This window comes from Hesperophylax consimilis, chromosome 13, assembly GCF_061612785.1.
Source record: "Hesperophylax consimilis isolate HC1 chromosome 13, BYU_Hcon_1.0, whole genome shotgun sequence".
Classification (NCBI taxonomy): domain Eukaryota; kingdom Metazoa; phylum Arthropoda; class Insecta; order Trichoptera; family Limnephilidae; genus Hesperophylax; species Hesperophylax consimilis.
In genome coordinates, this window is record NC_142848.1 from 20,361,642 (window position 1) to 20,374,872 (window position 13,231).

Below are 13,231 nucleotides of genomic sequence, written 5' to 3' on the forward strand. Positions count from 1 at the left end.
TTCTCCGTGCGTGATATTTTATTTATTTTTTAATTAATCACGTATTATTATTGCATTGACGGAATTGAATTAAATTTGGCCGAGTAGCTCGTATGGTAGAGTATTTCCTGGATAATAAAAGATTCCGCACGCGCATGGGCGATTCCACCGCATTTATTTCCGATGGACGATTGAATATTTCTGCTCGAAAATTTTAGAATGCAAAATGTCTTTTTGATGATAGTTTTACAATATTTATTTATGCTGCTTTCCTCTACCGTCTAGTGTTAAATAGAGCAGATTAGATTAAGAATATTAATTTCTTTCACAATCGATGGAGATAATAGATCTCTGCATTCATTGCCAGCGGGTCGCGTTGCCAATTGTCTGGCTTATTATGCCATTCGTTTCACCGATGAAAAATCATTGGCATGGCTTCGGCTTGAAGCTTTTGATGAATAATTGTAATTGTAAAATTACTGCAATGGGTGGTGGTCGTTTCTGATTGATTCGGTATTTTACTGTGACGTCAATTCTGACGTCGCACCGTGGGCTGAAAATCGCCTTTCATAGACATAGAGACTTGAATTTTCAAGGGTATTTTTTTGGCTAGAAATGGATTCTGCTGATCATTACTATGCTATAAAATTTCGTATGAAGCAATTGCGTGTACAAATGAAGGGGTTATCATTTTTTAAGAAAAAATTGTATGGCACTGACATTAAAAATGAGGTTATCTATGGAATCATAAGTAATAGTTCGGACTTGTGGTAATTTATGGCAACCCTGTTTGTTTCTGATCACCGAGATTTAACGACGCACTGTTGCCAGATATACTGTTGCTAGATATAATATAATTTAATGTAAATTTAATTTGCCTGTTAGTAACCCCCATCTGCTCCGATATCATAAACCGACTGGTCGAACGATTAAGTACTCATAAGCTCATTTACGATATTGAATGAAGCTTTGAAGGGTGACTTAGGACTAAGAGATGGGCTTACGAATGTTCGAAGGATTATTAATATCGATTGTTCGAAGGTTGTTGAACACCGGCCTGAGACAGTGTCCCGTTTCACCATTAATGTATTTAACGTTTATATTTATATCTCATTCGTGTTCTTTCATGTGTGTCTAAAATTATAACTGTGCAAATTTGGCCATGGAATGAAAGAAGTGGGGAGGGAAAAGAGATGACAAAGTGGATGGTTAAAATTGACTAAAACAGTCAATTGTTTATATCCCCATATTATTTTTATTCTTATTTTTGTAATAATTTTATTGTTTGTATTAGTTTTGTTCGATTCATATTTATTATTTTTGTCGGATTAACTGTGTCACAAAGTCTCACTTGTTTAAATGTCTGTATTGTATTGTTATTACAATACCTTTGTTTATGTAATTTGTAAATTTTTGTGTTTTCCTTAAAAGTATTGCTATGTATTTCTTCTATATAAATAAATATGTTAGTTTGTTCAAAATCTTAAATCTCCGATAGTTCTTCACCGATTGCTATGAAATTTTGACACAATGTTGCATTCGAATACTCTTGTGTTTTTATATACATATATAATGTATTTGTCACCTGTGCTTTTTTTTAAAAACAGCGTAATCTGTTGGCCAAACATGCTTTTTTAAACAGCGCCATCTTTTGGACGTAAAAGCAACACGCGCTATTGTTTTTCTATCTGCACAGACAGACTGAGCCACAGCAACGCGTGGCGGGGTACAGCTGGTTCAAAATAATTTCAGTTAACCGGTGTTTGATTATTCTCACAAGTACTCTTTGCGAATACTATTTTCTTAATAATATTGACTTCATCTATAATACTTAAAATTTATAAAGAAATACAGTCAAATACTCATAAATTGCAATTCAATACATCAGCAAGATACCAGAAAACTATTAAAATCCCAAAATTTAACACTAAGCTCATTCAAAATACCTATCTTTATCTAGGCATAATTTATTTTAATAACCTTCCATTAAATTAAAAAAAATATCGAAAACATTCAGGAATTTCACCTTAAATTAAAAAATTACCTTAAACTATTATAAGTCCAAAATACATTCACTACTTACATCTAGAAGTAATATTGTTTAAATCTTGTGTTGTTTCTTAATAATTTATTTACCATAACTAACATGTACATAATTGAACTAAAATTCCCTCACCAAATACAAGAGCATTGTATCTTTATGGTGAGGAAAGGCTACTTTAATTTCTATTGTTTTATATCTTGTTAATATCCTGTATTTATCTATGTAAAAAATTTTAAATTAAAAAAAATCTTATCAATTTGTTATAATTCAATAATTTTTAAATGTTATGTGTGTGGTTCCACGTTTTCGTAATATTATGTTCAGTTATTCTGTCGACGTCACCGAGAGGTGAAAATAGAATAGGTAATCCATTTTTTTCTGTTGTAAAATGAAAATCCACCGAAATGAAAACTATTACTCATATTAAGAGGGGATTTGAGATAGATAGCAGAATCTATCGGAATTGACTCGTCACTGATTACAAATAAATAATACCTCATCATAATATTATTTCGTTTTGGACGGAATGAAAACTGTCGGGAAAATAAACACGCAATGACGTCAAAGTTAGTGATTTCTTTCTTTAGTTGGGAATCCAATGCCAATTCAAAAGAGGTATTAGATAAATAAACAGTAATTAAGTACCTACCTATTATTATTATTCTAAAATTTTGTTCTGTATAGATTTATTGCGGTTGGCATCATCGTCAATCAAAAATACTAATTTCGGCTGTTTGTCTGTCTGTAACTCTGGTTGAATTAACTCTTCTAGAACTCTGATTTACTTTGAATTTAAGTGTCATTTCCAGTAAACTTGATTGTAATTGTAATAAAGCAACAAATCTATTAAGTACCTACATAAAATACAAATTTTTTTACCAGATTTATTTTGTATATTTGTACTTTTTCGTTGATAATTAATATGTCAAAATAATATTTTTTTACCAAAAAATTATTTTAATAATATTTCAATTGAGTGTTTCTTTTGTTTAAATTTTTGAGGGATAATCTTGACAAGTAATGTCGAATGTTGCGATTTTTCGAAGAAGTGTTTTAAAAATGTTGGCAACTTCAGTTGATTTCCGTATATTACTGTCTCATAACTATTAGCTTTCCATGTTGAATAATTTGATGATGCCAAGTGTTTTTACCGCTATCTAAAGATATTGTTTGCCTCTTTCCAGAACGGAGACTTGTGCATCTCCATCCTTCACCCGCCGGTGGATGACCCCCAGAGTGGGGAGCTGCCGTGCGAACGCTGGAACCCTACCCAGAATGTGCGCACCATCCTGCTGTCGGTCATCTCGCTGCTCAACGAGCCCAACACCTTCAGCCCGGCCAACGTGGATGCTTCCGTCATGTACCGGCGTTGGAGGGACACCAAAGGAAAAGACAAGGAGTATGAGAACATCATCAGGTGAGATCCCTTATTGCTGTTTACACCGTCCTGCTGTTGATCATCTCACTGTTCAATGAACCCAACACCTTCAACCTGGCCAACATGGAACTGGTTCCAAAAAGAGCTGGTCAAGAAAGGAGCTGGTTCCAAAAGGAACTGGTTCCAAAAGGAACTGGTTCCAAAAGGAACTGGTTCCAAAAGGAACTGGTTCCAAATAAAGCCGGTTCCTCAGAAATATATTATCAATATTCAGTGACAACAATGTTACCAGGACTGGAATATCGACCATCTCTAGTTGAGATCCTTATTGCTGCTTACTCTATCCTGCTGTCGGTCCTCTTGCTGCTCGACAAGACCTACATCAGGATTCACCAGGACAATGTATCACTAAAATTCTGGACTATCAGACTCCATAATGTCTTCAAGAGTGTCCATAATAGAGAAAATTGAGCAAATTTAGCGAGACCTCACCTACGGGCAGGCATGCAAAAATTAGGCAACGTCGGAGTTTAGATAATTTATATTAACTTCTCAAGTGCCAAAAGTACCTTTTGGATTCGAAAAATTTATATCCTTTGAGCGCCGCCGTATCCAATTGGTAATATACAACGCACTACACCACACACAACACACAATACTCATTCCTAACTAGCAAAGAAATAATGAAGCCATCAAAAGGTCAAAATAAAGTGTAAGAAATCATGTGTGACTATAAGTTTATGTTCGAACATTAACATTACTGTTCCTTGAAGTCTGGCCTAAGCTACTGAAAAGTCCTCTCAGATGATGGTGTGATTGTATTTCTTAATTATTTTGTGGTTATTTGCAGGAAACAAGCTCAAGTGGCCAAGGCTGAAGCAGATAAAGAGGGAATTGTAGTACCATTGACACTAGAAGACTATTGCATCAAAACCAAAGTCAAGCCTGCGACGCAAGAACCCCAGGTATGGGTAATAATCTTTTGGATACTTTTTTACTAACCACATTCTACTAAAACTTATTTTTGAATCCTCTACCAACTAAAAAAAACCTCGTCTCTACTCCCTGTCCAATATCTCTCTCTCTTTTTCTGTTCTATCTCTATTTAACAAAAATACTTCTAGTAAAACTGAAAAGTTAAACCAACAGATGTGTGTTTTGTAAAGTAAGCTCAATGTTATCTTACTTCAGTTTTCTTTCAAATTAGTATATTTTACACTTCTTGGGGATTTTCTGTTCAGTGATTCAAATGCAGTTTGAGTTTGCTCATCCTTGTAGCTAGATTTTTCCAAACTTCACCTGTAATATACCAGTAAGTTTGCGTAAAAGTCAGGGGATTTTTGCTATGAATTTTTTTTTATTGGTTTAAGTCAGGTGATTTTTATTGAAAAGTTAAATTGAATGCTGTCTAACTGAAACAGATGATGCTCTTCAAAATGATAACTGTTTTGTCATAGTATAGTGAGTGACGTCATTATAAAAAAATTGTTAGAATTCATTCATTTGTTTATGATGCGAAACGTAATATTAACCCCTGGGGTATTCTGAGATTTTTTTCCCAGTTAATTATCTAAATATTTCCGGTAGACATTAATTTTTCAATATATTCGCTGTTTTTAAACCGGCGTGAGGTCGGGTATGTCATACCCGATAAGTTTTTAAATGCAGATTATTTAATGTTATTGTTGTCATGCAAATTCCGTCGTCACAGTAGTTGGAGATAAGGGATTGGGGGGCGAGGTGCAGTTTTGAGTTTAGTGTTACGGCGTCAGCGGAAGATACACATGCGCAAAAGTGGATGGGGTAAATCAGACCCGCCCTCGTAGTTGGTGTTACATTTTTATAGTGTTTTTTTTAATTTTTTTATTGGAGAAAACACTTCTTATAGTTATAGTACAACCAAATAAGTTGTAATTTTGTTAGAATTTTATATGAACAAAATGTTAAACTACCAAAACTTAAAATATAGACATTTTGTTATTTAAAAAAAAAAAAATCCTTTCAATCTTAAACATAGTATTTTATTTACTCATCTTTTTGAATGAATACTATTAATATCCCAAGTAAAAAAAATACTTAATACACAATACAGTATCAAAAATACGTCATCAAAGTTTCGGTTGTCTCCTACCCGCTTCATAGCTGGTGTAACAATTCCTCACCTCATTCAAGCTGGGTTAAACATATCCCAAAATGAAATGCTTTTATTGAAAGCTCACAAGAAACACATGAAATTAAAAATATTGAAATTTTTTTCTAAAGAATATTAAATTGTTTTTCTAAAAAATAGAGGAATTTTTATGTTTGTTTTGTCACTTACTGATTATTTTTTCCTTGTGAATTGTGAAAACTAAAAAACATATTGAATTACACAAACTTGTTATATAGGTTATTGTCACTTCACTTATTTTTCGTTTCGTATAAAAATATATAATAAAAATTTCACAATCTTTCGCAAACAATGCGAACATGGCAGTCAATGACATTTTGGAATATGTTACAATTATTTGGAAGTGTATATCGTAATCTTTTAAAAGCAAATATAAAGCGTGGTATTGTCACTTTCTAACACCTCTTAAATCATATATCTCACCGTAATACAAAAGGAGATAGAACAAATTATGAGTCTGTCTCAGTTTATGCCGCATTCAAAGTGTTCATTCTGCTATCGATGTACCTTGCAATAAAAGGCAGAAAAATTAAATTAGTTTGGTATCTACTTCATTCATTTTCAAAATAAAATCATGCACAGGATGTTTATGAAATTATGGAGTTTGATTTACCTTGCCGCCTGCGTGGAAATGTGTGTCAAGCTGTAAAATAAAAACCTAAACTCCATAATATCATTGATGTTTTTTGTACTGATCTTTTTACAGAAAAAATTAGGAAATAAATTTGTTGAGAGAACCTAACTAATTAATTACTTTACACGTATTTACAATTTCTTTGTGTATTTTTGTGATCTTGTATCTTCTGATGATGTACAGAGTTAAATTGACAGACTGTAATGAAAACTTCCACTGATTCCAGGGTTTATGGGAAGGCGAAAGAGCTGCCACATATAAAAATAATTCATCTATCTGCAATTTAATAATACATAATAATAATAAACTTTTTATTCCACCGTCGTTTTGGAGGTTATGTAAAACACAACCTACCACATTAAAGACATAAACACACACTTCCAAAACTTAATAATAAATCTTATAAAACATAACTATTTCGTAAATGTGAAGACTTTTTGTAGTCAAAACATAAAACAGTGTTAATAATTAAAAACTAAGTATGTGAATTGGCAGAGCATGGCAGGTCTGAAGATTGTCGCGATAGCTCAGTGGCTTAGAGCAGTCGCTGGCTTAGCAGAAAGTTCCTGGCAATAACCTAGTTTCTTGTATAATTTTCTTACGGTATTATTATTATTTTTCTGACAATATTATTATTGACTATAAAATTATTGTTACATATATAAAAAAAGGCCAATGTCTAGTCCATGTATTATACATATTATATGTACTTTAAAAAATGTTCTTGAAATAAAACTTTAAGTAATAAATTAATAAAATTTTAAATAATGTGGAGCGTTACACTAGTTGACTGCTATGTTCAACAAAAGGGAAGTCATTTTGGAAGCACCGGTATAAACACTCACATATGTACAAATCAACTACCCTTTTGTTGAATCTCGGCAGATTACTAGTCTTAGTAAACACACCAATAAATATCCCAGTTTTTAAATTACTTTTTTACTTTTGTTCTATTGTACTGGACAATCTCTAGTACTGAAAGGGTGACCGAGTTACTTTTGTTCTATTGTACTGGACAATCTCTAGTACTGAAAGGGTGACCGAGTTACTTTTGTTCTATTGTACTGGACAATCTCTAGTACTGAAAGGGTGACCGAGTTACTTTTGTTCTATTGTACTGGACAATCTCTAGTACTGAAAGCGTGACTGAGTTACTTTTGTTCTATTGTAATGGACAAACTCTAGTATACTAAAAAATTGAAACTTGCAAAATGTGTTTTAATTACATAATCTTAAGACATATAATCCAATCTCTAATAATTACTCATTTTATATTGTTTCAATTTTAAAATATGCTTTTATTATAGAAATATTGAACATATCATTGGTTTGGTAGAAAACATTACATTTTTCACGAGAAACGATAGATGTTTTCTCAAAAGTTGAAATTTCTATTTCTTCTCGGACTAAACTTTTGAATATCCTCTCTTTGTGAAGAATGGAACACAACCGAGTTGAGATGTTTTTTTTGACAGCATAGTGAACTATGCATTCTTTACAAGACAATAACGACGTCTTGACTAAACTAGATATATACAATTTTTTTTATAGCAAATAATGAGTTTGAAGTCAATAACTCGAAAATCGTATTATTTTTGACGAAGGACATTTTTCTTCCAGATCTGTGATATATTGTGATTTTTAACAGTTAGAGTTAAAGAGAAAATTTATATTGTGCCAAGGTGACCCCTTACTAATGATTTTTTTGGTATGTTGCAGTTGGACATGACAGACTTCTACGATGACGACTATGATCTGGACACAGACGACGAGGACGCGTCGGGAGCGGACTCCGACTACCAGGACGGTGACGATAGCGGCAACGGCGAGTCGTGAACTCTTCTCGCCCCGCTCCATCCACCACGCACTGAACCAGCCAACCAACCAGCCAACCCTCACCTGACTCCAAATAACTAATTCCACGAGAAGCATGGAATTCACCTCCTTGGACACGTGTTCCCCTGGTGTTTGGGTGTTCCTATAATTTTCCCTTTTCATTTTAAACAAACAAAACAAGTCGTGTTGATTACCCTATTTAGGTAGGGAAACCTCTGACATCTTCACCCGAATGTGTGGATTCCACCTCACACAATATGTTCTTTAGGCGTTTGGATGCTCCTATGATTATCCAATTGTTAATAAGCCATTGTTGATTAGCTTATTCAAGTAAGGAGACCTCTCACATCTTCTCCTGGATGTTTGGAATCCCCGTTTCTCCCGGTGATTGGTAATCTTACGATATTCTGATTGAAATTAAAATAAGCCCTGTTGATATAGCTAATTGGAGTAATTATTCGATTAAGTAGGAGACATCTCACATTGTTGAAAAATCACCCGTTTGCGGACATCGTTGTATTTGTAGAATTACACCAAGATTGTGCATTTCGACATTGTTTATGCAATAATGATATATACACCCAAACGATTGCTGTTTTTAAATCTTAGATCTAAAAATTAGTTACTTCTAGGTTATGTCCGTCGAATTAGGATATTTTTTCATGCGCTGCCACGGCGAGTGGCAAAAGTTTTATTTGTTCAGTCGGATTTGGTGTTGTGATTTTTCTCTTGTTAATTTTTTGTGTAAATTGGCGATAGACTGTGTCCGCCTAGTGACCAGTAGGCGAGCGGTGGGGAGCAGATACTGAGTTAATTCAGATACAGCTGCGATATTGACGCTTTGTAATTATAATCTATACAATATATGGATATGTAATTTAATATTGTCGGGCGCTAAGAGTGACTGTACCATGATCCCGCGGACGTGCTCTGATGTCCTCGGTGCTGTCTTACAGCCAGATGGTATTACTCTTAAGGTGTTCATTTTGTATAGACTTCTCACCACTGCATCCATTCCTTTCTTTCACTTTAATAATATGTTCCCTCAACCTAATTGAAAGCTGAAAGCATATCTTCTCATTAATTAAATCTGAGGTAAGATTGCATTGGAGCACTACTGCTTTTCCTGTTTTCATTAATTTATACTCCCTATAGTTTTTTTAACTACGTTTCATCAGCCATGATAAATTGATAGGTATATTTAAAAAAAAGATTAACAATCAGAAAACAGTATTAAACTATTTCAACCCTTTTCCCTCTTTCATCTTATACCACCTATATATTATTATATTAAACAAATATTTCAGTAAACTAATATTAAATTAACTTTTAAGGGTTTGATTGTCTCAATATTTAATTTGATAAAGGTATGGAAATATGTATTATTGCTCAAATAGAGTTGTTTTAATTTCATCTGCATCCAAAAAATCAATCAAAATCAGTTTGTTCATGAAATCATTATTTATTTATAGTAAAAATATAAAATCTTAATCAATAAAAAGAATAATAAATAATTATAAAATTTGCACAATTGCTAATTCATCTACTGGCTAGTTCGCTGCAAATAGAGATTAGACAGTGTGCTAAAACTTTGATTGTAAATGTTTAGATATTTTGTATACGCACCGCCAATAAAAAGAATGTGAAATTATCGCCATTTGTAATAATATTGGCTTTGGCGTTATCTTAGCTGAACCCCCCCGATACAACCTTTTTTATTTAGTTGTTTTGTATATTTAAGTACTATTGTAAAATACGAATAGACAGTGCTATGAAATTGCAATTAGTGTGCTAGATATCTTCTAAACTGAGAGCCTTAGAATCATAATGGAAGTTTGTAATATGATTGCGTTACATTAAGAGTAGTTCTCTCTCTCCACATGTTTAATTACTGGTGAACGTGTTTGTGCTTAAGTGTGTATGTATTTGCTATGATCTTAATGATTGTGTTCTGTCTCCTTTAAGATATTCAATTATTATTATAATTTTAAATTTAAGTAGGAAATTAATTCTGGCCGAGCATCGTAACGATTCAAAATTGAATTCATTTTAAATCTTCTCTTGACTGATCTGTTTTGTCAAATAAAATAAAATGGTATTTTTTTAACATTTTTAATTCAGTGAAATATTTTGTTTGCATATTATTTTATTTCTGCTTTCTTCACTGTCAAATTTATGCTTGGATATACAGATACATTTATATTTCATATTATTAATTATTTTATTAATGTATGTCTAAATTATAATATGACTCACTGTAATAGCTATATTTTTAAAGGTTTGTAGCCTTGTAAGGACGTGGCGGCAACATAGTGCGAAAAGCGAATTAGATGTTTAAGACATTTTTTTAGGTGAAAGCGATCTCCAAACTCGTAACACATAATATTACTATAACATTATTATAAAGTTTTGCTTTTGGACACTCCATCCTGTCTTATTTTAAATTCTTCTTGTTGGCAAAGAGAATGATAAGATTAGTATAAGAACACGTTTAGGAAGGATATTCACGAAAATAAACAAAACTTAAAAAAAATAAAATATTATGTATTTGTAAATAAAAAAATTAAAAAACATATTTTTTTCAGTTTAATTTATTTTCAGTCAAGAATAATTCTTTTTATTACAGGATTATATTTTAAGGAAAAAATGTGTAAGTATATGAATATATAATGTGTATGTAATCTCCTGTCAGAATACATGCATAGTTTTGAAGAATTTTGAAATTTATTTCCCTTTCCCTTCCCAAGAAACCATTTTTACACACTTCACGTGGGAAAAAACAAGGGTCCCGTTTGAGGAAAACTTGTATCAAATTTTTTTTATGCATAGATAGATACACTCAGTCTGGACCTTTATAAAGAGATTGGTATATGTATACATAATATTCTTGATCCCAAGGCATTTTAGGACTATGTAAAATCACTGCGCAAGGATGGTGGTATAACAGACATCATGATGCATGGTGATCGGGAAGTTAGAGGAGCGGATGTAGCCAATGCATTTGCAACTCATTTCCAATCGGTGTACAATACTAAGCCTCCATTACTAAATCCCATTACTGCTGCCAACATGAATGTGAAGGGAGCCCAAAACATTGATATAAGTCATATAGACGAATCAGATGTTAATTCTTCGATTAATAACATGAAACATACACATTCACTCGGGCCATACTTTCTTCCAGTCTTTTTTTTTTAAAAGGATGTGTTGAATTTTTAAAAATGACACTAAGCTTTATATTCAATCTATCTTTAGAAACTGGTATATTTCCTGATTCCTGGAAAATCTCATAAATTTTTCCTATTTTCAAAAGTGGATCAAAGACATCTGTCGAAAATTTCAGGCCGGTGGCAATACTTTCCGCCCTGGCAAAGTTATTTAGAATCGATATTTATTACATTATTGGACAATTTGTATAGCGCCGCTTTTGTCAGATATCACCTCAGGGGCGCTTTGCAGTTGATGCAGATATTACAAAAAATATAAATATTACAAAAATAAAGTGAAATTAAGTTAAATAAAATGAAGTAAAGGAACAGGCAACAAGAAGATAGAAGATGGAGACTGATGATGCAGAAGATGGAGATACTTCATAAACATGTGCTGTTTCAAGTAGAGCCATTCTTAATATCGGAACAGCATGGGTTTTGAAAAGGCCGATCAACAGACACTAACCTACTGGTACTCACGGATTATGTTTCCAAATCTTTAGATAAAGGCTACCAAGTAGATTGCTCATACAATGATTTCTCAAAGGTAAATTAAACGGTAAATTTTTTATTAAAAAAAAATGTTACCGGACAGCAAAGTGCCCATAACATTTTTTACTCCAAATGTGCTAAGGAATAGTTGGTTAAAGTTTGTCGGGTACGTGCCGATACACCCTGTATTGATAGAGTTATTAAAATTATTAGAAGCAATGTTTAGTTAATACACACCATAGATACGGAAAGGTTGAGACATAACAAATGCATCCTTTTTGCATTTCTTGTACTACAACCGATAGTCAAAGTTCTACATTTTTAAGACAAAATTTGAATATAAAACTCTCATCAAGAAAATAAATGACAAATAAAAAAAGAAATAATATTCGCAATATTCACAAAATAACAACACTAAAATAAGAGTAACTTGTGTTTCATCGTTGAAAACCAAATAATATTGTCAATAAAGAACCCAACACGGAGAGCTCCGATATACTTGTTATCACAACAAAGATAGGTAGTCGCCGCGGCGGCTTTTATTCATAAGGCAAGTAGTTTTGTTGCAAGTGATTTTTCAAATTGCGCTATCTTTTACAGTATTCAAAAACATTTTTTTATCTACATTTAAGTTTCTAATATGAGTAATTGGATAAGGAATAAAACTATATCGGTCAAATAAGTTTCGTGTCTTTTTTTGTTGTGCACAATTTTAAATCTATGATATGTTCTAAGATATTGATTTAAATGATATATTGTACAGGATCCTATCGAATATATTGACATTTAATATATATTTAAATTGTATATAATGAGCATTTAATTTATAAACTAACATATTTAGTTGGATAAGAATTGATATTTTATTGGTCAAAAGATAAAAATGATTACTGTGGGATATCCTCGGGAGATAGACATATACCACCACAAACTTTTCTGTAGGTCTTTTCAAGATATACAATTGCGTAGTACATTATTTTGTTGTATCTTCTAAGGTTTAGCCTACGTTAGCAATGTAAGCGCCCGAAAATAATTTTATTTGACCTCATTAAAAAACGTTGACTTTTCTTACTTTACTTTAATTATAATTAACATGTATTACATATATAAACCTTCCGGAAGAAATTTTCTAAGTGAAAACGGTATTAAAATCTGTTGCGTAGTTTAGGAGAACTAAGCGCACAAACAGACAGACACGAAAAGTGACTTTTACTTGTATATCTTTAAAAACCCTACAGAAAAGTCCGTGATGGTACATGTTTATCCCTAAGAATAATCCCAAGCAACGCTGGGTACACGTCAGCTAGTATGTATATAAAAATTCAGCCTGCGTATGTTTGTGCTGGCAAAACTCGAAAAGTAGTTGAACGATATCATTGAAAATTTCAAAGATTGTTGTTATTAGTGCAAGGAGTGTTTAGAGATGTGTAAATGGTACAAGAAGTCAAGAAGTTAATGCGATATCTCTACACCGTCATGAGATACAGAG

The 13,231-nt window shown here is 32.5% G+C and overlaps 1 protein-coding gene across 2 annotated transcripts in view; it reads left to right on the forward strand.

Moving 5' to 3' along the window:
• LOC149418570 (ubiquitin-conjugating enzyme E2 R2) overlaps positions 1–9,736 on the forward strand; it is a 141,437-nt gene extending 131,701 nt beyond the window's left edge. Inside the window, exons 3-5 of one of the 2 annotated variants that reach the window (XM_089638851.1) lie at positions 3,208–3,440; positions 4,252–4,372; positions 7,925–9,736. In XM_089638851.1, coding sequence (XP_089494977.1) covers positions 3,208–3,440; positions 4,252–4,372; positions 7,925–8,041 — 471 coding nt within the window. In that variant the 3' untranslated portion in view covers positions 8,042–9,736. The remainder of the gene's footprint in view (positions 1–3,207; positions 3,441–4,251; positions 4,373–7,924) is intronic. The other variant, XM_089638852.1, reaches the window with a different exon arrangement.
• The last annotated feature ends 3,495 nt before the right edge of the window (positions 9,737–13,231 follow it).